This window comes from Hippoglossus hippoglossus, chromosome 8, assembly GCF_009819705.1.
Source record: "Hippoglossus hippoglossus isolate fHipHip1 chromosome 8, fHipHip1.pri, whole genome shotgun sequence".
Classification (NCBI taxonomy): domain Eukaryota; kingdom Metazoa; phylum Chordata; class Actinopteri; order Pleuronectiformes; family Pleuronectidae; genus Hippoglossus; species Hippoglossus hippoglossus.
Window position 1 is genome coordinate 2,938,823 of NC_047158.1, and position 22,305 is coordinate 2,961,127.

General features: G+C 40.8%; 1 protein-coding gene across 1 annotated transcript in view; it reads right to left on the reverse strand.

Moving 5' to 3' along the window:
• Window positions 1–909: 909 nt before the first annotated feature.
• Window positions 910–22,305, reverse strand: part of LOC117766935 (cytosolic phospholipase A2 gamma-like) — a 23,639-nt gene continuing 2,243 nt past the window's right edge. The window contains exons 2-16 of the mRNA XM_034594393.1: window positions 17,965–18,038; window positions 12,195–12,247; window positions 11,097–11,207; window positions 10,198–10,340; window positions 9,768–9,954; window positions 9,545–9,650; window positions 9,025–9,165; window positions 8,141–8,209; window positions 7,864–7,995; window positions 7,518–7,658; window positions 7,352–7,435; window positions 6,097–6,245; window positions 5,095–5,266; window positions 1,782–1,950; window positions 910–1,181 (exon numbers count right to left, since the gene is read on the reverse strand). Of these exons, the coding sequence (XP_034450284.1) occupies window positions 1,157–1,181; window positions 1,782–1,950; window positions 5,095–5,266; window positions 6,097–6,245; window positions 7,352–7,435; window positions 7,518–7,658; window positions 7,864–7,995; window positions 8,141–8,209; window positions 9,025–9,165; window positions 9,545–9,650; window positions 9,768–9,954; window positions 10,198–10,340; window positions 11,097–11,207; window positions 12,195–12,247; window positions 17,965–18,038 (1,756 nt within the window). The 3' untranslated portion in view covers window positions 910–1,156. The remainder of the gene's footprint in view (window positions 1,182–1,781; window positions 1,951–5,094; window positions 5,267–6,096; window positions 6,246–7,351; window positions 7,436–7,517; window positions 7,659–7,863; window positions 7,996–8,140; window positions 8,210–9,024; window positions 9,166–9,544; window positions 9,651–9,767; window positions 9,955–10,197; window positions 10,341–11,096; window positions 11,208–12,194; window positions 12,248–17,964; window positions 18,039–22,305) is intronic.

Here is a 22,305-nt window from a genome sequence, read left to right on the forward strand (position 1 = left end):
CCACGCTGCAGTGTTTCTTCAGTGTTGTTTGTTGTGGTTAGCCTGTGGTAGCTAACAAGCTCCTAGCTCAGCAACACGTCTGCTTGGTGTTGCATTCGGTGTGGAGGGGTGGTGATGGGGAGCGGGGAGGTGGGTTCAGAGGCTGGACTGGTACCGGCTGAGTGGGGCTGAGGGAGAAGTGTGATCCTGTATGACTCATACGGGGCAGGAAGTACGAAACAAGACTTTTCGATAACATATTTCTTAGAATGGACTGAGTGAAAAAGTCTGCGGAGTGACTGTTTTCATACTTTGAGGGTCCCTACTGACCTCCTTCAAGTAATTACGGATAGAAATAGCCCAGAAAATGTATTTTACACAATGTGGGCCCTTTAAATTGTTTACTTTGATTTTCGGTGTGGATTTGAATCCAGCCCTCAATGGGTTGATGATTTTGGTTTCCATTGACTGTTGTTGCATTATTGTATATATATATATATATTATATTTATTATATTATATAAGATTAATGTAATCTTCTGGTAAATTGATTAATTGATGAAGTCGGAGCCTGGGTGCCAAACTCTAACTATGTTCTGTTGCTGCAATATATATATATGAAATATATGTAATAGCATTATCTACGTGAACCATAACCCTATCCGTCATTGGTGGTAACGAACACTCAATTCTCACATGTCGTCACACCGAGGACATGCTCAGGGCTGCCAGTAGTTCCTCCCTTGCAGGACGCTGATTGGTCTAAACCAATTTGTTGTGTTATCCTTGAAATTTTACCGATATCTGTCGCAAGGAGTCACAGATTTAGTGCAGTTTAAGTCTTAAGTGACTGCTACAGACATTCTGTGACCTCATCGTATCATGTGATCACCCAGTGTGCAGCAGTGGAATGGAAAAATAATTTTGTCCTCAAACCAATTATGTATGTGCAGTGCAGTAAACCCTTGAAGAAGACAATTACTTTCACACATGCAACCAACATTTATTTAGTGTCAGCCATCTTAGCAGACATCATTACATGCATGCATTACATGATTCTGTATTGCTCATGTTGGTGCGGTTAGTGCTTCTTCTGCCTCCTGTGTCTGTCTGAGAGCTTCTTCTCCTCCAACTCTTTATGTAGATGAAGTCAGAGACTGAGTCATAATCATTTATGATTAAGGATTGTTCAGCACAGACTTCCTGGAAGGGAGAGAAAAAGAGAAAAAGACACGATTTCGATAAAGTCCGATAAATATTCATCAGCTGTTCACATCTCCCTCTGTCTCAGACACACAGTGATGCACAGGTTATGACGTGAACTCATTTTATTGATACTCTTTTTTGTCCATCTTCTACCATTATGCACACACTGGGCCTCAAGCGAGAAGTAGTACGAGCAATTGAAGATAATTTTTTGGCATTCACCAATTTAATCATACTTAGAATTTCCTCTCAAGTACGAAGATAATTCATGAGTGTCATAGGAGGTTAGTCTGAGAAAAACCTATAAAGAGCTTTCTTAACAGGGAATACTTTGCCTGAAGAATTCCATTGGCTTAATCTTAATGAACATTGGGTTCAAATATAATACCAGATTGATCTAATGTTAATATATTATTATTATTTTATCTAGAGATATTTATGACAAACATAGTGTAAAACTTGTATTCTGTTCATCATACCATCATCATCACTAACATCCCCATCACCATCACCATCACCATCACCATCACCATCATCACCATCTCTGTCGTTGTTTCGCTTGACAATCCCTCCTGTAACACTCCGGCCAAACCTCACCTCTTGTTCTGTCGGCGGAGAACGGCCTTGTTTATCTCCCTCAGCAGAAGTTCCTTGTTGTTCTTCATGTTAGCTTCCGCCGTCTCCAACATAATCTTGATCTTGGCCTCACTGAAAGGAGGCTGGAAAGTGGAGAACTCCTTCATCTTTGCATCGACCTCCTTTGCATCTATAGAAAACAGTGAAGGCTTATTAGGCTCTAATCAAATGAGACCCTGCTCTTCTATGACAGCTTGCTAATTTCACAAAGCTATTAGTAAGCAACACAAATTGTGCCAAGGAATAATTTGTATTCATTTGTATCTATTTGGTTTATCTGGGAGAATCTACAAGGTCTGACCTGGATACCTGAGAATATCTTAAAAGTTTGGAGGTGTAAATCCTTGGAGATTATTTGGCAGAATGTGTACACGGAAGTTCTTAGTTTCTTAATCCTGACACTTATATATATGTTATGCTGTACAGTAAATTATTTCACAGTTCATGTCAAGCTGTACTTGGGATTATGTACAGCAAATCATGTGCACACATAAAGGTGACATCACCGTGCACGCTCCTGCAAGCATCAACATTCAGAGCCCTGATAATGCATTTCAGCGTTGTCAGATACTGAAACACAGAAGCATACATCCAAATCCAGACCATGGTGCATCCAGAAAGTGGACCACAGGTGCTATATATCAAATGAAACCTAAGTGAAACCAAACCAGCTTCAACAGTCCGACGATGTGAAATGCTGCCACATCAGAGGTTGTGAGTGTAAACGGTGGCAGACCATAGACTGTATACAAAGATGGACAACGTGTCTCCACTTCCTGCTACTGTTCAAAAACTAAGCTAAAATATCCAGGAAACAGATGCCGCCACCTTGCACTTTTTACATAATTTGAAGCCAGATTCTGTGCAGGTGGAGTGGAGACGCAGTATTGGGGTTGTGTCAATACATGCATACATTTCTCTCCAAAGCACTCAAGCATGCTATCTGTAATCAACTTTCTTCCTATCTTCACCAGGACAACCTTCTTGATCCTCACCAGTCTGGCAGGCCACTCAACTGAGACTGCCCTCCTTGCTGTCTCTGAGCAACTTCTCACTGCTAGAGCAGCCTCTCTCTCCTCTGTCCTCATCCTTTTAGACCTTTCTTCTGCGTTTGACACGGTGAACCACCAGATCCTTATTTCCTCCCTTCAGGATCTGGGTGTCTCAGGCTCTGCACTCTCCCTGCTCTCATCCTACCTCAACGATCGCACTTACCAGGTAACTTGGAGAGGATCTGTGTCAGAACCTTGTCCACTCACTGGGGTACCTCACGGTTCCGTCCTTGGTCCCCTCCTTTTCTCTCTGTACACCAACTCTCTTGGCTCTGTTATTCACTCACATGGCTTTTCCTACCAAAGCTATGCAGATGACACCCAACTAATTCTCTCTTTTCCCCAGTCTGAAACACAGGTAGCAGCACAAATCTCTGCCTGTCTGACTGACATCTCTCAGTGGGTGTCCGCACACCCCCTGAAAATAAACCTTGACAAACCAAGCTACTTTTCCTTCCAGGGAAGGGCTCTCCCACCCATCACCTTACTATTACCATCAACAACTCTGTGGCAACCCCCACCCAGACCGCAAGAAACCTGGATTTGACACTCGACAGCCAACTCTCCCTTCCCACCAAGATTGCTGCAAGAACCCGATCGTGTAGATACATGCTGCACATCATCAGGAGAATACGTCCCCTTCTCACTCAGAAGGCGGCAAAGGTTTTGGTCCAGGCCCTGGTCATCTCACGCCTAGACTATTGTAACTCCCTCCTGGCTGGTCTGCCTGCTAGTGCCATCTGACCTCTGCAGCTTATCCAGGATGCAGCAGCTCGACTGGTCTTCAAACTACCGAAGTTCTCTCACTCTGCACCGTTCCTCCGCTCTCTTCACTGGTTAAAAGTGGCTGCCTGCATCCGCTTCAAGACACTAGTACTTGTGTACCATGCTGTGAACAGATTGGGTCCAGTCTACATCCAGGTCATTGGTTAAACCTTACACCCTTCCACACTGCTCTGCATCGGCCAATCAGCTTGCTGCTCCCTCACTGCGAGGGACACCTAACCACTCAACAGAATCACGCCTGTTTGCTGTCCTGGCTCCAAATGGTGGAATGAGCTCCCCATTGACTTCAGGTCAGCAGAAAGTCTACAGATCTTCAGCTGCAGACTAAAGACACATCTCTTCCAACTACACCTTGGTTAAGAAGATGATGTCTAATAACCACCGTCTACTCTGGTGTTTATATTAAAATTTACACTTAAATGTTGCACTTACATGTAGCACTTGTAGTTTGGCTTTTTGAAGCTAATGTGCTTACATGATTCTTGCTGTTCTGGGTTTGTACCCTCATGGTTGAACGCACTTATTGGAAGTCGCTTTGAATAAAATAGTCAGCTAAATGATATGTAATGTAATGTAACATGCGCTTGAACAATCGCAAGTCTGTCCAGCTGTCAATCATGACGTCACAGCCTGTTTTAATAGCATCAAATAACTAATTGAAACGTTTACAACTTCAGTTCAGTCAGACAACTCACATTTAAATATTTATTGCAACAGTAGAACAGGTTAGTGTTTGGCGTCTATTCTCAGACTTAGTCACTCACCCCGATATGATTACATAGTTATGATGGGACTGATGAGCAAATACTTGTAACCCCCCCCCCCGTCGGAGCCTAGCTGGATGCTGGGGTGCTGGAGGGGCTGAAGCAACTGGCAGAAATACTGACGCAGGGGCGGGGCAAGCAAAGGGAGTGATGGGAAATTTTATCTGCTTAAATAGACTGCCTAATAAGGTGGGTGTGTATTATAGATGATTGTGGAGAGTGAGGTACATCACATGATTGGAGAAGCGCAGCTCAAGTTGGCTGCCTGAATTAGCTCGCAAGCATTGCTCCATTTTTGCATGTTAACAAGCTACCATGTGCTTATTAGCACTGAGGATGATAAATCACACACACAACCCCAAATGCTATTTTGTGTTGTCTTTGTTTTCATATTCATGGAATTAATGTGAAATCAATCTTGACCTCCACTGAGAGAAATGCTTTCAGATTAACAGAAGGAGACAGGTATTGTTCATTTGTGCTAACCTATTAAATCTAGAAGCTATTTAATTTAACACAGGAAACAAACTGTGTCCATATTGCACCATAAAAAACACAGCTCATCTTGTTTCTGTCCATTGAAGTTTAAATCATGTTTATAAGCAGTTCTGCATCTAAGATGAAAAATCATTACAACAAATCTGCAAGTGTGCGTATGTGTGCGTCACAGACCTTGGCAGTTCCGTCTATTGAAGAGCGGCATGTAGACGATTGTTGGCTCCTTCTCTTTTCCCTCGAACACGTAGCAGTCCTTTGGCCACTCTCTCTCCTCCAGGACCTGATCGTCTATCTCGGGGAAAGGCTTCTTTACCTCCGCAGCATAGTCTCTGGCCAGAGTCAGAGTCTGAGGAGAGCGCAGGAGCGAACAGCAGTGTTTCACATGGTTTTCCAGCCTTGAACTTGTTGAGTGTGCAACAAATTACTGGTTAGCAATTGCTATAACTCAGTTATCCTTTAATTCATAAATCACAGGTACCACTTTGTCATAATGTCATTATTCTGCCCCCGAGAGTTTTTTGGACTTGTTTTGGAGCTTGGAGCTTGTTGTGGACTTTTAATGTCAGTTGAGGTCTTTTGGTTTATTTTGAGAAATCTTCTGTTTTGACCTTTTGGAATGTTATAGTATTTGGACTTATTATTTCCTGTCTTACTGTGAAGCGACTGACAGTAGCTGTATCTCAATTCAGGGGCTGCATCCTTTGGAGGCTACAATTGAACGATTGCGTCAAAGTGGTGCAACTAGGCTGTCCCATTTTGGAGGCTCCTTCAAATGCGGCCTTTCATCAGCAAGAAACAAAGGCTCCAATGGGCGGATCCTTCGCTGGCCCAGCCTAGCCCAGGATTCATTGAGCATGTAGAAATGTCAACTTTTTAACATTTAAATTTAACTTAACTTATTTAAACATACAATTTGTGTAAGGTGATACCATTTGGAATCAGAATTTTTTGGGGGATATTGTGTGTACTCAGTTTTGATATATACTGTGTATGCAGGTGCAGAGCAAGGTGAAGCTTGTTGGTGAGTTCTCATTACGAGCCACATTTAGCTAATATGGTTGTTATTAGTTAAGCCCATGGTTTAAAACAATGCCCCTGGCTGATGTGTATAGGCACACACACACACACACACACACACACACACACACACACACACACACACACTCTTTACATTACCTCAAACATGTTTCCAGCGCTGTACTCCAGTACGATAATGAGGTCAATGTCTCTCTTCTCTCCCAGAAAAGGAGGGTAGGCAACATTGATCAGCAGCCCGGCATCGACCAGGTGGATTATCTCTTCGGCGCCAAGGCAAGGTGGAGCATCTGACCAGCAAAATCATTTTTTAACCATCATTTAACTATTAAATCACTATTTAAAGCAAATCTTTTATATATTTATTTATTTACTTATATACTTACCATTTTGTCTTTATTGTATTGGACCATTATAAGACAATCAATGCCATTGTTCACTTACTGTATTTGTTTCTTTACTTTTTTATTCATAACTATGTAACTAGCATCGACTGTATATAAAGATGAACGACACAACTGCTCCCAAAAAGTCAAGCCAAAGCATTTCAATTGCCACCTGATGGCTGGCTGTAATATAGGTCATAAACTCTGCCGCCTCCTTGTTAGTGGATGGGACATGGACCAAACTAAAAAGTCAAGCTACGTGTCAAATACATTTTTCTCAATCATGATTTCTGTGATTTTAGGTTGTTCTAATGAAGTTACACTGATTTTTGTTGGAGTGCAAATTCTTCTGCTACGTTTGGTTATAATTACCCATTGGATGCTATGCAAACAGTATGAAACTAGGAAAAACAACCAAAAATAAAACAATGCGACTGCATTAGTGCTATAGAGGCCGCGTGTAACTGAACACATCAACAGAATTACAATATTTACATGTGTGTGAGTATGGCATATTGTATATCAAGCAGTCTTTTTCTAATCATAGTCCATGATCAGCTGACACCACGATTACAATCCACCACCACGATGGCAGGGTTGAAATACAGGATATTTTGGATTCATTTCTGAATAGTGGGCGGAGGTGGAGATGTGTCTTCCTCTTGATTTACAGTCTATGGTCACCAGTAAACGTTTTATACCTCCATGGGAGGGATCATAATGGAAGAGAGGTAACAGTTATTTCCACTTCCAGTAGACACATAGCAACATTAGCATTTAGCTGGAGTCACGTTTCGGGGCACGTCGTCAAATGTAAATTCAATATTTACTCTCTTTAGCTCTGTTTCGTTGTCCACTAACCTCCGCTCCTAAGTGCTGTGCTAGATTTGTGCAGTGTTTTGTATCTTTTTCACAGAAAACAGCTGATGGAAACCATGGTGTGACAGTGACTGAACTCAAGCATTACTCAACTTCTTTCTTATAGTTGCTGATGAGGTCTGTAATCTCACCTTTGTGTTGGTAGAGGAAGTTCCTGGTTGTTCCCCACTCCCACTTCATAATCAGGGGAAGGACTTGCTTAAGGATTACAGCGACTGGGAGAAACACATTGATAACAAATAGATGCATTAACCTCTCATTTCAATCAAGTAAATAAAGTTAGTATATCTACAATACTTTCACACTGACCATTCCCCAATCTTTGGCTCCAGGTGTCTACTACCGCCAGGAGCTCCTGACTCAAATGATGAAAAATCTTTTTTCTTTCCTCCATATTCTTTGACTCCAGCAACGGAGAAAGAATACAATTTACCTTGTCTGGAAAACAGAGAATGTAATGGGCACTCTGCAGTCTTTATTGCATCACACATGATCACAGGCAAAAAACACATAACTGACAAGAAAAATCCAACGTTGACAACATTCCTCTTTGGCTGTCAATGCAGTTTAACAAATGAGCTTACAGATGCCAAAACAACTGGATTTAAAGAGTAAAACTAAGTAATCTGAGCAGGACCATCACCTTCTAGTATTTTCTGCAGCGTGTTCAGCTCAGAAAGAGTGGTAGGATCCTTTGTGGAACTTCTGATCATGGCCACCAGTTTGTCAAGGGTGTTGTATACACGCAAGTACTCGTCAGCATCTCTGTCTATATGTCCGGGCATTGAGCCAAACACACACACAAACACACACACAGGGAGAGAACAAACGTGTAAGACATTCAACTCACACATGTTATAGTGGAGCACGATACTATGACTTCTTGTTTTCCTGCGTGGGTATAGAAATGTGATTGTGATTACCATTCAACCAGGGAAGGATGAGCTCTCTGTTAACCTCGGTAACAGCCATCGCAGAACCCAGAACACCTGCACAATTTCAACACACACAAGTTTGAAAATGACGACTCATAGGCATGCATGACCAACACTCATGCCAATCCATCAATGCAAAAATGCACTTGTTGCACCGTGGGTGATGAGATCCTACATGAACACACATTATTCTGCCAAAGTTTCAGTTTGAGTTGCTTCACGAGAGAATTTCTTTATTTCTGCTTTTCTCTGTGCTCTTCTCATTGGTATTCAGAGGGCGAGGCCTATTTAGAGAATCAAATATTTAACAATGATTGGGTCACTGTCAATCAAATCTGTTGCAGCCTTTTACGTGTCAAACTGAATATGATTTCTCTTAAAACTGCGATATTGGTATACAGTAATAAATATTTATTGTTACACAGAGATAATTTGAAGGAACATTTCCAAGATTGTATTATAATTATTTATTTATTAACTTCATTGAGTTCATTAACTCTACTTCCAGTAGTTTTTTTAACTCAAGGTATATTTTGGTATTTTAATAAATACTTTACTAAATTTTTCCCCTTCTTTCAAATATATGATTTTGTCATATTTTAAAGCCAATTTTTTTTAATATAACATCAATATTATTATTATCATGAGATGAATTGCCTCTTAGGGGCAGCAAAACAAACTGAAAACACAAAAGTAACATCAGTGTCACGTTATAAAGTGGATAAGGATAACATGATGACAAAGAGTTGCCTGCTCATACCTCCAGTAAACACTTTTTTTTTCACCTCAAAATAAAAGCTGCTGCTGAGCTGTAAATTACTGATTGCAGATCCATCCTGCTGTTACCATTCTCACATGTAAACACACACCTTGTAGCTCGATCATGTCCATCTCTGTCTTCTGCTCCTGCAGCTCTCCGCTCTGAAACTTACTGCCCAGGAGAGACGTTTCAACAAAGACACCCAGCTCTGTGAATCCAGCCTCATGAGGACTCACCTCAAACCATTTCCCTACGAAACAGAGAGTGAATTTCACACTTGCTGTTATTCAGTCGGTGATTCACTTAGACCCTGCGGTGACATGTGCATAGAAAAGCTCTGGAAATGGTCGGTATTTATAAAGCACTTTTCTTTTCCACTCAAAGTGCTTTACAGTTCAGTTTTACCATTCACCTATTCACACAGACATTCATACACTGCATCTCTGTGCAGCACTCTCTCTATCACACATCACTCACACAGTACTGGGTGTCAGGGGCGATTTGGGGTTCAGTGTCTTGCCCAAGGACACGTCAGCATGCAGAATGAGGAAGACTGGGATCCAATCTCAGACCTTCTGAGTTAGTGGACAACCCGCTCTTTCTCCCAAGCCACATATGCATGTATATACCTTCTATAGGCCCATCTAAAAGGCAGCCCTTCTCTATGGCGCTGTAGATGGGGTAAGGGTTTGTGGCATTCCTGCTGGCGTCGTCGGAAAGATGCCGCAAGTCCATCTGATGAAAAACAAGATATTTCTCTAAAGGACTGTGTGTACAATCATTGTAACAGGGTGTGTTTCCAAACAGGAAGTAAAAGTGCGTTTGTGTGTGTGTGTGTGTATGGACTGGTACCTGTTTCATGATCCCAACAGAGGTTAACACCCCCCAGATATCAGACAGAGAGAAAAGCTCCTCCTTTGACCTCTTGTCCAACCAGGCCAGAGCCTGCTCCAGCTCGACCCCAGGACCTGTCATCGTGGACACTGCTCTGTCCATGTTGCCGCTCCACTGCGGGTCACTGTACAGGGTGGACATGGACCTATCAGAGGAAGACAGACAGGTTAACACATCCAATGAAATCATTATTGAGTATAAAATGGTTTGTTTTTGGTAGTTATCTTCTGTAATTAGGTATTTTTTTAGTAACTCTTCCAGCCCCATATAAATATCATAATATGCCAATTATATCCCATCATCACATTGACATGTCCCATCATGCATCAGCAGCTGTTCAGCTCTCGTTACACAAACGTGATTATATGTGTGAAACTGTGATTGTTACCACGTTGACCCAGAGACTGTTCCCATGTAAAGCAGAGGGTCCAGCAGACCATCCTTTTCCATTTGAGAGAGGGAACCCATCAGACCCACGGCTGCCCTCTGACCCCCACCTGATGGCAGCAGAGCGATGTGGGGAACCCAGTCCTGGTTGGAGAGATAGTAAATCTGACAGCGGCTAAGCTAATTGCAGAATACTGTAGAGAACGACATTATTTATTCATTAAGTCAACTTCATTGTTTGGGATATTTATGAGGTTACTGTTGGCTTCTGGGTTTCTTGCTATTTAAACTCTAAATTCCTTCAGATATGATCTCAGAATTTGTAATATTGCAATGCAAACATCCTTCCATATCAAATGAGATGTGAAAGTGAAAGGATTGCTGTATTTAGAATTTCCTGTGGTTGTTGGGATGTTCATGCTACTTTCCCTCATTATACCCTTTATAGCCAATTGCAAAATTACATGAAACAAATATTATTTGACATGCCAATCAACAAAAACAAGAACAGAAAAAACAGGGCGAAATTGTAAATGATAGACAGATCTCTGGAGTTCAGCGCATGTCTGAAAGCAGCTTAACTCTGTCTGTGTGTGGTGCAGAGCAGGGAGTGGACTATGAACTCACAGGCGAAATCACAGGCGAAATGATATTTGACGTGGCGTGAGGGCATAAAGTAAGAGACAATGCACAAAGGTACAACTCACTCAAGCATGACAAACAGCAAAACGCAACAACAGGTACAAAGCGGAACAACTAAGAAGCATAAACTTCCTCCTAACTCCTTTACTCCACCAACCAGCAGAGTGACTACCTTACATGCACCTTCCTGACGGGTGCTTGCCAGGCTGACACGGACGGACAGAAATGATGTTAGTGTGTGAGCAGTTTCTTTCTTACTGCAGAACAGTTGATTCCCAGGCTGTTGAGTGACTCCAGAACGACCCTTTTCCTCCTGTCAACATAGTCCTGCTCACCAGCACACAGAGAGGGGGACTGATCGATGGGTTTCTGTGGGGAAAAAAATCAACTCATTTAGACAGCACACTGAATGGAAACTGAGATTGTTCATTAGTCTAATTTCAATTTCAAAGTTGAATTCAAATTTGGGACTCCAGCCCCCCTGCAACCCTCGAATAAGTCTCGAATAGAACTACTCAACTAGTCAACTATCAAGCCACATCTAGCAGGGGGCGCTGTTATTATTGACAAGCAGTTGTCTAAAATCAGCAATGTGGAAATATTTTACCAGAGCAGATAAAAGTGTCAACTGCTATAAACAAGGCTGCCCTAAAGTACAACAACTATACCAACGCTATGCACGCTAGCAGCCGCAAAGTTAGCAAGAAGCGCCAACAGAGTGGACAAGGAAGGCAGACGACAATTCTCTGAATGTCCTATCACCGACACCAAATGTCCTATCTCTAAAATATGTCTCCCGCAATCAATCGACTAATTGACCTCCTTTTGGGAATAGCTGATGACAACTAAGATACAGTTGTTGTGAAAGCCTGACCCTCAATGGGTAAGTGGTATAGATAATGGATGGATGGATTTAAATTTGAAATGTGCTACCATAATACACTTTACACATTGCAATGTATTTCATATATATTGCATTATTTATTATATTGCATTATACTGCTGCTGCAAAATGATATCATGTAAAGTCTTATAATACAGCCTGTGTTTCATCAAAGGATGTTTTGGGGGACATTTTGAGGGAATTTCCATATTACATATTTTCATATTTAAAGAAAAACACTAACAACTATTGTTGCTATCACAGTCAATAAAAGTTTACGGTCCAGTGCCCAAGCATAAAATATCGTCTTCTGTTTGTTGTGTTAATATTATACCATACAGAGAAATACAGATCAGAGTAGCAGCACCTGATCAATGATAGTTTTCTGGTGAGGGACACTAGCTAAACAGTGAACTATTCTAATAATCGTGCTGCTAATATGCATCTTCAATCCTTTGCCATTCATCTCTCACCACTGAGGCTGCTTCTTTTACCTCCATGTTGTCCGCTGCCTCTGCCAAAGCTCCTGAAATCACAAGCCACAGGCCAATCAATGAGACTGATAAGTTTAGCTTTCCAGTCTGCATGTCTGCATGTGAACACAACCTACTCTGCTTAATGAAGTTCTGAAGCTGAATCCACGTTGTGGTGAAAGTTATGCCTCAACTCCTCTGCTGTTCGATTGGTCTGATCAGAAGTGGCAGGGTTTTCTTTCTCCTTTTGAGGAACTGCTTCGGTTACAGACCGTCCACTTTACAGACCTCCCATTTAGGGAGGGAGGGAGGGGGAGGGGGAGTCAGGCTGCGTCAGGTACCAACAACAGGCGCTCTCCTGATTCAAGAATATAGAAATGCACCATTACAAGTAAAAAACAATCCTCTGGAGTGAAAGCTTCATCGTGTTTGAAAAATGTCAACTTCAGTCATCAAAAGTCCGGGGGGCGGGTTAAAGCTTCTGATTGGTGGTTGAACTTGAATGTACTGCTTTTACCTAATTCAAGATGGCAGCGCACATCTGGTTGCTAACCACCAATCAAATTGAAGAAGAAGAAGCAGAAGAAGAAGAAGAAGAAGAAGAAGAAGAAGAAGAAGAAGGCGCCCATGGATCGGATTGTGTGCTACAATAGTAGAAATGTTTGCTGTAGCTGAACAAATGGAGGCAAATGCTAATTCATGCCTTTTTACATGTGATTGAGGGCATTGCTGAGCAAATAGGAATGATATCAGCCCTGAGTGACACCGAAATTATTATGAATTTATTCTTTGAGCACATTATATAATTCTTTATGTATTTTATATTTTTAGTTTGGGCCCTTGAAACCCTCCATACTTGACAACTGTGACACAGAGAAATGTATTTTTACCAAGTAGGACTCTTACATTCCTTAAATGTCCATATCCATCCTAATGGATCCGTTTCGGACAACTATACTGACTTCAATGACCTCGTGACGTTTCCTCAAATGTCACCTTCAGGAAAAAACATGACATTTTGAACCCCATTAGCGATGTAGCTCCATTCCAGCCAACGCTCTCATATCATGATGAGTAATGCTCATTTCGTCCAGTAGAGGTCAGGAGCAGGCTTTTAACTTTTAGTCCAGTTTAAGACAGCGAGCTACTTTAAATCCGGTGTCACACCCAGTCCTACAGCCAGTATTTGAGTCCAAGTCTCCCCTAAACACATCCTTGACCCCTTGGGAAAGATATGTAAAAGGTATCACTTGGACAGTAGTAGACACATGCTGTTTCAAAACTTCACATCACCAACCACCTGGTGTCAAATACTGAATATATTATTTATTTATGAAACTAAAAACTAGAAACTAAAACTGCTGCAATTTGAAAAGCTGCACATTTCAATACAGAGAGCGCAATCTCTGTTTCATCAATATTGGCTACAAGGCTCAAGATTGGTTTGCACCTGCTATTCATAAATCCAGTGCTAAGTTTGTGTATAATGAGCTTCCTGCATTTTAGAAACTTAACTATTTTCCACGTAGTGATTCACTAAATTAAGTTGCAGCATTTAATGATAATCATTTCTAATAAAAATTCAGTGATGTAATCAGTTTGTAGGAAAAGTTGTTCAAATTAAAAGAAATCTAGGATAACCGATGAAAAATGACAGTTTCAAGTTGTAAATATTTATACTAATCACACCAGACAAATCTTTGTAAATGTAGGTATGAATCTTTTTTTGTTAATATATGTGTATACATGGACCAAATTGAGTCTTGTACTTTTTGTGTTTTGAATTAGAAAGAAAATATTCTGGGAAGCATAACATAATCAAGTTTATTTTGTCATTTAGGTAAATGTTATTAGCTAAATATTTCGTAGTTTGATGTAAATTTTGATGTTTTCCTGAATGTCATTTCACAGATGTTAACATTATTATTAATAAAATGCATTGGACCATACATTACCTTTTCAGTCTAAAGTGAGCTAACATCGGTTTTGTCTTGTTCACTCACACAAAGCAATTACTGCATCTATTAATTATGTTTGTGTGTTACAACCCATTTTACCCAGATTATTTGTGTGTGTGTGTGTGTGTGTGTGTGTGTGTGTGTGTGTTTGCGAGTGTGTGCGTGTGTGTGTGTGTGTTAAGGTGCTGATTGAAGGCAGGTGTGTCTGAGTGCGCCTCCACTCTGTAGGTTATGTATGTCACATGTAGCCACCACCATGTGTCTCCAGGCTCAGCTTTGTTCATGTGTGTGCAGGTTTTCTGTGCATGTACGATTCAACCTAATATGTGAACATTGTTGCTGCTCTCTTCATTTTGCTGTGTGTCTTTGTTTTGCAGCCCAGGTTCTGATCCATGCGCCGCTGTCTAAAGGCAGAGTTGGGCTTCCTTAGCAAAGCACAAAGCAAGAGAGGATATGAGAATACCATCAATTCATGTCTTTGTACTAATCATATAGGTTGAAGAATCCCAATCAGAATCAAGGCCCATGCTGTGAGGTCAGGGTTGGAGGAGGGATTCACCTGTCTGTGCACAGGGGGGGAGTTTTAAAGGGGAGGTTCTCATGCAGCCATGCACCACTCCTAAAAGTCCCTTACATTTGGTGGTGATGTATCTGTTAGAAATGTGTGTTCCTGGTGAAGACTTTGGCTGCTTTCTTGACGTTGAAGTGGATGAATCATTTATAAATATATATATATATAATAAATATCTTACATCCATCCTCCTAGTGTGACTCTATAAATGGTTAAATGGCCCATGGATCCATTTGGGTTTGACTGTGCACACCAGCTAGGAGATCTGGGATCCAGTTTACAAATGTTCTCGTCTTTTGCACATTATCTTAATGAGCAACACAGACTGGACCAAATGTCTCATGCACATGTCAGTGTCTCAGTCAGTCACAGGTCAGCACCAATTAACTCTGACTCAGTTCCATGGTGGAGGGCAGTTCTTGTGTCTTCATGTGACGCACCATGCTCAGTGACCTTGTTGAAAAGCTGGAGGCTGTAAACATACACACTCCTAATGTGTTTCCTCATCTAAACATCTCTCCTCCCCCACACTGTCTCCTTGTATCAGCTGTTGTCCGTCGGATTTAACCCATGTTTTAATCTCCAGCCTCCATTTCTCACATTAATTTCACTGCTGCTCTGAGCACTGGTCCGCCTCGCATACATTTTTCTATTTCTTAATACCAGCATTTTATTTTTTGCCCTGTACGTTCATTTGACCTTCAAAAACATTTAAATTTGAGTATAGAACTTCTAATGGCAAGAAAAGTAACTGAACGCTTTTATGCTTGATATTTATTTAATTTCCAGGTACGAATGAGCTAACAACCTGGTAAACTAATATTCTGGTTAATATTGAATACAGCACATCATTCATATTGATTCATGGTATGTGAACACCCTATGACATCAATAAAATCCATGGTGTATATAAAGATGGGACATGGACCAAATTAAAAAGTCACTCTGGTTTTATTTAATTTTAGGCAGTTCTTATAAGACTGATGTTTGTCCAAGTTCTCATTCTTCTACCAAATTAGGTTTTAATTAGTGATTTAATGCTGCAAAAACAGAGTGAAACGTCATGATTGACAGCTGAGACTGACTCATGTGTCGACAGGACCTGAGGCTCCATCCCCTGATCGCCACGTGCAGACATGGAAACGTTTGTATCCAAGATATTTTGGCTTCAGATCTGGATAGTGGGAGGAGGTGGAGATAGCGTAACCCTAACCCTAGAACTACTTTGGCTTATAAAAATAAAAAAATCGACTTAAAACTCATTTTACAAACCACCTGCCAGAAAACTAATTCAGAAAACTTCCATTCGAGAATTATTGATTGTATAAAGCTGAAAGTTACAAAGCAATGTCAAAGAGTTTAGATATTCATCCATCCACAGTTAGACTAACTATATTTCACCAACAATATGATTTAAGGGTTTGAATGGAAATTGATGTATTAGACGTTGAGGAGAAAATAATGGACACTGAGTGAAGGTGTTGAGGTGAAGATGCGTCTCATAGGCTGGTCTGAGAGGATACAGTAGGGGGACTCCAAGGGGGGTCTCATCTCAGGCATCATTATTATTATTATTATTATTATGAAGGGATGTGGGGATGAGGGGAGCTATAAGGGAGGTAGGATGAATGGATGAGAGTAGGGATGAGAGAAGGAGGATGAATGATGTAGTTAGGGCTTTTTTTCCTTTTTGTCTGTTTTTTCTTCCTCTTCTTCTTCTTTCTCTCTTCTTTCTTCTTTCTCTTTCTCCAGGAGAGAGAAAGGTTGGTTGAAGAAAAACAAAAACAAAATCTCAAGATGAAATGTGGTGCATTACATGTAGAAGACATGGACGAGAGTTTTTGGTGATGAGGGCCGATGCCAGTGTTGATGTGCCCGAAACAAACAACCATGATCTTCCCCATTGAATTTATATGTTACATCCTATGCTGCAGAGATTTCTGTGCTGTTGTGAACTTGTCTGAGTGGAGAATCTCCTGCTGTGATGGTCATGTGTGAAAGGCAACCTTCGGAGAAAGTCCGGACTCAATTCTCAGTAGTTCCACTGGGAGTCATGTCTGAAAATTGCTTAACAGTCCACAACTCCATTATTTTCTGCACTGCTGAGACTAGTGACTCTTGCCACTGTAACACAAAATACGCCACAATTTCAGTATTTTGTCCCAATTTCTTTATTTACGTCAGGATCTACGGTACAAGGTATTTCATATGAAACAAACAAACCACCGACTCCACAGCTGATACAGCTTATCAAGGGCAGCTCTTCAGGAAATGTGGCCATGCATGGACACGGTTGTCATCCATCGACCGGCGAGTTGACAGCATCACCAACCCACCGACAGCGATGAATGTGAACCGTAAACCTGCTCTGGTAGAGGACTGTCACGTGCCAGCTTTTCCCAAGGAACCGTTGATAAGGAAGCAATTATTCTGACGTGTGAAACAGATGGATCGGTGCACACATCAGGCTTTTAATGAAATGTAGGGATGAGCCAATAACACAGACATGTTTTCATTGCATGTTCTCACAGTCAAAATGTGTTTTTTGTTTTACCTGCTGCCTATGGAAGCTGGTTGGTAATTCTTTTACATGTTTTATTTACGTTTCATTGAACAGGTAATTCCCACCCTGATCCATTTACAGTCGAACTAGGAAGAGATCACTTTCAGCCTTTATGGAGAGGAGGAATTGTTACTGCAGCCAAATTCTACCTTTATGTTTTATGTTACACTTGAAAAACATCTATGCCCTTTCAGATTTCTGCACATATCTGAAACATAACAATAAAATAAACAGGTCAATCTATATGGTGTTAAATAGCATGTGCACACACAATTAGCATTACATGAACAGTTTTCATTCATCTGGAAAATGTCTTTATCAATTAATTGACTTGAAAAATCCAATCAATCAATAAATAAACGATTCACTCAGCTCTTACCACAGCGCCTCAGATCTGAATGGGACTGCAGCTGCTTTTTTTTTGCCTTGATGGCAAACAGTCTGCGGCACCACCTTCCTCAATTCATTCCAACCATTCCATGGGTTTCAGTTGAGATTAATTAGAGCCAATCTGATTCTACCAACACAAACACAGCTGCAAACTGTGCAAACACACACACACACACACACACACACACACACACACACACACACACACACACACACACACACACACACACACACACACACACACACACACACACACACACACACACAAACACACACTCAGCTTGTTACCTGCTTCATTATCCAACATCTGCACTCTTTCTAATGGAATGGATCGGTTGTCAGTTGTTTTCTCTGTCATTAATCTGTGGATAAAGCACAGGCAGTTATTAATATGTATTTAGAATTTCAAAAATAAGCACATTTCTAAAATGTTCTGTTCTACATAAATATACAGAGAATATGCAATTTCTGGAATGAAAATACTGCAGAGCATCATGATGCCACATTATTCATTAATTTTTTGTAATGTTACTATGACATTTTGACTTTTCACTTATTACTACATGTTATCCTGTAGTAACACATGTAGTGTTCTCACTGCTGGCCCAAGCACACACTGAATAGATTGCACTACTAAAAACCCTTTCTTCCCATTTACTCTGGAAAACACAAGAAACCGTGTTCATTGGCTAAAACAGCCTCTGACAAAGAAAGAGAACAGACCAGTGTCAGTATTGGTCTGGCGAGTAATTACCATCGCTTGTTATTTCCTATTCCACACGAGCATTGATCCCTGTCCATACTATGTATCAGTGGCTAACCTTCGCTTCCTGTTCACTTTAAATCTGTGTGAGCTAGGAGGTGAATAAAACATTCACTTCCTGTGCCGAGGCAAATCGCAGCGTGGCTTTGTGTGGGGTTCAGCTTCGGTGAACTTTGATATTCACTTTGCATCTGCATATGTGTGATCATGTCCTCACATGCGTGCCGGTGTACACAGATTATTCGAATAATAACTCGTCTTCTACACATGAAAGGAGTTTTATCATTATAAAATGCAGAATTTAATCCTTCAATCTATCAAATATTTGAAAATATTTTGAGGTTTATGACCTTAAGTTGGCATGCAACATATAAAGATTAGTGGTGTGCAAATCCCAAACAATTTTTAAAGATTGAAATTACATAAAAATACTCATTATACTTGATTGATTTAAACTTGGTAACTTGGGAAGATTGTGTACTTAATCATCTACAGAGACAGAGTAGTAACTACACTGTGTAGTCTAAATAACACCGGGCTGATAAGAACTACTTCTCTTTCTGCCTGTCACAGTCATATGCAAACTATGGCTCTATAAATGAGTGAGCCACCGTGTTAACACTGAAGATGCTGACCATCGACTCAATAGACACACAACCATTGTCAATCATTTGAGATTTGAAGCCAATCCAGAACAGAAGAGGTGATGCAGTGGTGGTGTGAAGAAGAGGAGAAGAAGAGTGCTGCAGGGACCGACTTCACTGAGAGTCCTATCGGCAGTGGCAGGTCTTATCCAGAGTGAGACAGTAGCTGGCCATGTTTATCACGATCACTGACCGTGGGAAAGGGATTCACGCCTGTCTAAGCATAAGATTGTGTGTTAATGTTTAAACAAAAGAGAATTCCCCCAATTCATCAAACCACAGAACGCTGCTTCATTCAAACATTTAAATAAATATGGTTGGGAAGTAAGTATGTGTGAATGCTGCAATAAATAGCTACATGAAAATCAGGGTGGCACATTTTGAGTTCCACTTGGGGAGAGATCTGTGTCCCTGGGATCAACTCACATCAATTCAAAGCCCAGGAAACTGAAATGACTGCATCACAGCCAGTCCTCTGTGTATATAAATAATACTGACACATCTATTTTAAATGACTTATTCTACAGGTAACAAACCAAACCTCACTAAATGTAGCTATTGAATATCAAAGGTATTTTTTAAATAATACTACGTAACTGTGATAAACTTGTGGCCTGTCCAGGGTGTACCCCGCCTCTTGCCACATTGTCAGCTGAGATTGGCTCGACCCTCAGAGGATTGATGACATAGATAATGAATGAATGGATGGATAAGCCTATGTAACAGTTTATTCTTCTCCTCAGTGTATTTTCAGAGGTTGCATGCAGCACATACATTTCTTAAGCTTATGTGCAATGTATCAGTATCGTATTGGTATCTGCGATTAATAGCCTGGGTCACCTGGTATAGGATTAAAAAAGATTGCATGCCACTACTGAAAATGGAACCAGGAATTGTTTTTCATTAAAAAAATTACTCCTATGAATTGGCTTATTATCAACTTCAGTAATACCACTGTCCCTCAATGTTATATGACCATACAGTCATTTATATTTAATTTGATGGTATATAATGTCGATACGATCTTAATATCAGTGCCATGTAGCACTGCACTTTGTAAAACGGTGCCATGACCACTGTCACATCAGTACCACAGATCTGCTGCACTGACCCGTATCATGGCACATTACTGAATTGCATGGCTAGTAGCCTGGTGCATCATGGCCTCTTTCTGCACTAGAATAAAACTGCAATCACTTGAAAATCTTTGAACTCATATTTTCAGGGCAGACCTTTTAGTTTGTCATTGGTGGAACTCAGGTGGCATTTAACCACATCAGTGAGACGTGAGAATGAACTAGTTCTCACAGCACCGTAAAGCCTGAATGGAATGCAGCCATTGTTGTTAGTTACACCTCAGGGCTGTGGAGATGTGGAGGATCATAATGTACAGTGCATGTATATACTGTGGAAGTGTGCATGCAAGCAAGGCGGCCTGTGTTTTGTACTGATGTGAACTCAAGTGTACGGGTACACTCAACACTCGATGGTTTCCCTGAGTCACAAACTCACCGACAGCGTTGAATGTTCCCCAACACTTGAAAAACTCTGGCTGACAGCGAGAGCGAAAAAACAGCCTGTCCTCCAGTGCTACAAGGAGTGGACAGCCATGACAGGACAGACCCGAGAGGACACTAAACAAGAAGAGACAAGAGCACTGCAGGTGCACGCACACATTTTACCCATGATGCAGCAGACAGCAAACCTTCTCACGCTGTAGAATTAGAGCATAGTGTGTGTAAATCCATTATATTTAGGGTTGTTTGTTCATTTGCAGTTCCTCCCATTTCATCAGTTTTAAAACTCTTCTTCAAATTATGTTCCAATAGTTCTGAATTGAATGCTCTTGGATATATGTTAATTTTATATAATACTATTTTTATATATTAATAATAATAATATATTATTATTATTTTTGCAGACATTCTGGATGGATGGTTGAGAAATGGAAGCTCTCGATAACAATGCATGGATTAGTAGAATTTGAATTCAGACATTCGCCTGTAGTGCATCATGATGCAACACTTATCTGCACCTTTCAGTTCAAATGTATTGCCATTAACACATATACTTTTAGTGCTGGTCAGACTAAAGACTCATTAATTATAACCTATGTGGTCATTATTCAAATGAGCAGAGGACGGGACACACACAAACGCTCTTCACCTTGAATTTCTGCATTTGATTTCCCAAAACACACACACACACACACACACATACACACACACACACACACACACACACACACACACACACACACACACACACACACACACACACAGATAATTCACATTACATTTTGTGTGCACTAACAAAGTTTCACCTTGCGAGAATAGAATTTCTTCATTACTGTTTTTATAATCTTAAATCGTCATGAGACTGAATCAAATGATCATAAATCAGATATTTTCTTCAATACCTTGATACATCACCTTACCTGAGTACGCCCCATGACTGTTTGTGTGTGATTATACACTAAAACCTAAAAGCCTGCTCTACGCTCATGGCGTCACTGCTGTCGGGTTGATTATGTGATGATGGAGGAGTGGGGGGAGTAGGGGACTGGGAGGGTGGAGAGTCAAGGGTGAGTGGAGAGAATAAAGATGGCGGGGGTGGAGGGTGGGGTGTCTGGGGGAGAGGACGGCTGATCGATTCCAGGCTTGGTATTTTCCAGACAGGCTGAATGGTAAAGGTCAAAGGTTAGCTGCTCTTGTTTCCTATGAAAGAGAGACTGTGTGTGTGTGTGTGTGTGTGTGTGTGTGTGTGTGTGTGTGTGTGTGTGTGTGTGTGTGTGTGTGTGTGTGTGTGTGTATACGTTTTCAAGCTCTTGTGCAGAGAGGCAGATATCCACGCATTGATTGCTTGACATTGTGTTAAATCGTCGTGTTTCCAAATCTCTAGTCACGCAAAGCAGTGCAGGTCATTGCATCCATCTCTGAATGTGTGTGTGTGTGTGTGTGTGTGTGTGTGTGTGTATTTGTTTTTTTGCTTAGCTAATAGTAGAGGTAAAAAACACAAATCATATCTTATGACAAAAGTTTATATTCATTTTTATATGAAGTCATTGATTAAAACTGGAGGGGGGGGGCAATCTATATTTCAAATATATAAGAGATAATTGTTCATAGTTGTGTTTTCCTCAGGTTAAATATTCTGTTGTTTTAATATTTACTTGTGCTGAATTTCTTTAGAGAAACAAATAATCATAGCTCCTCTATATTA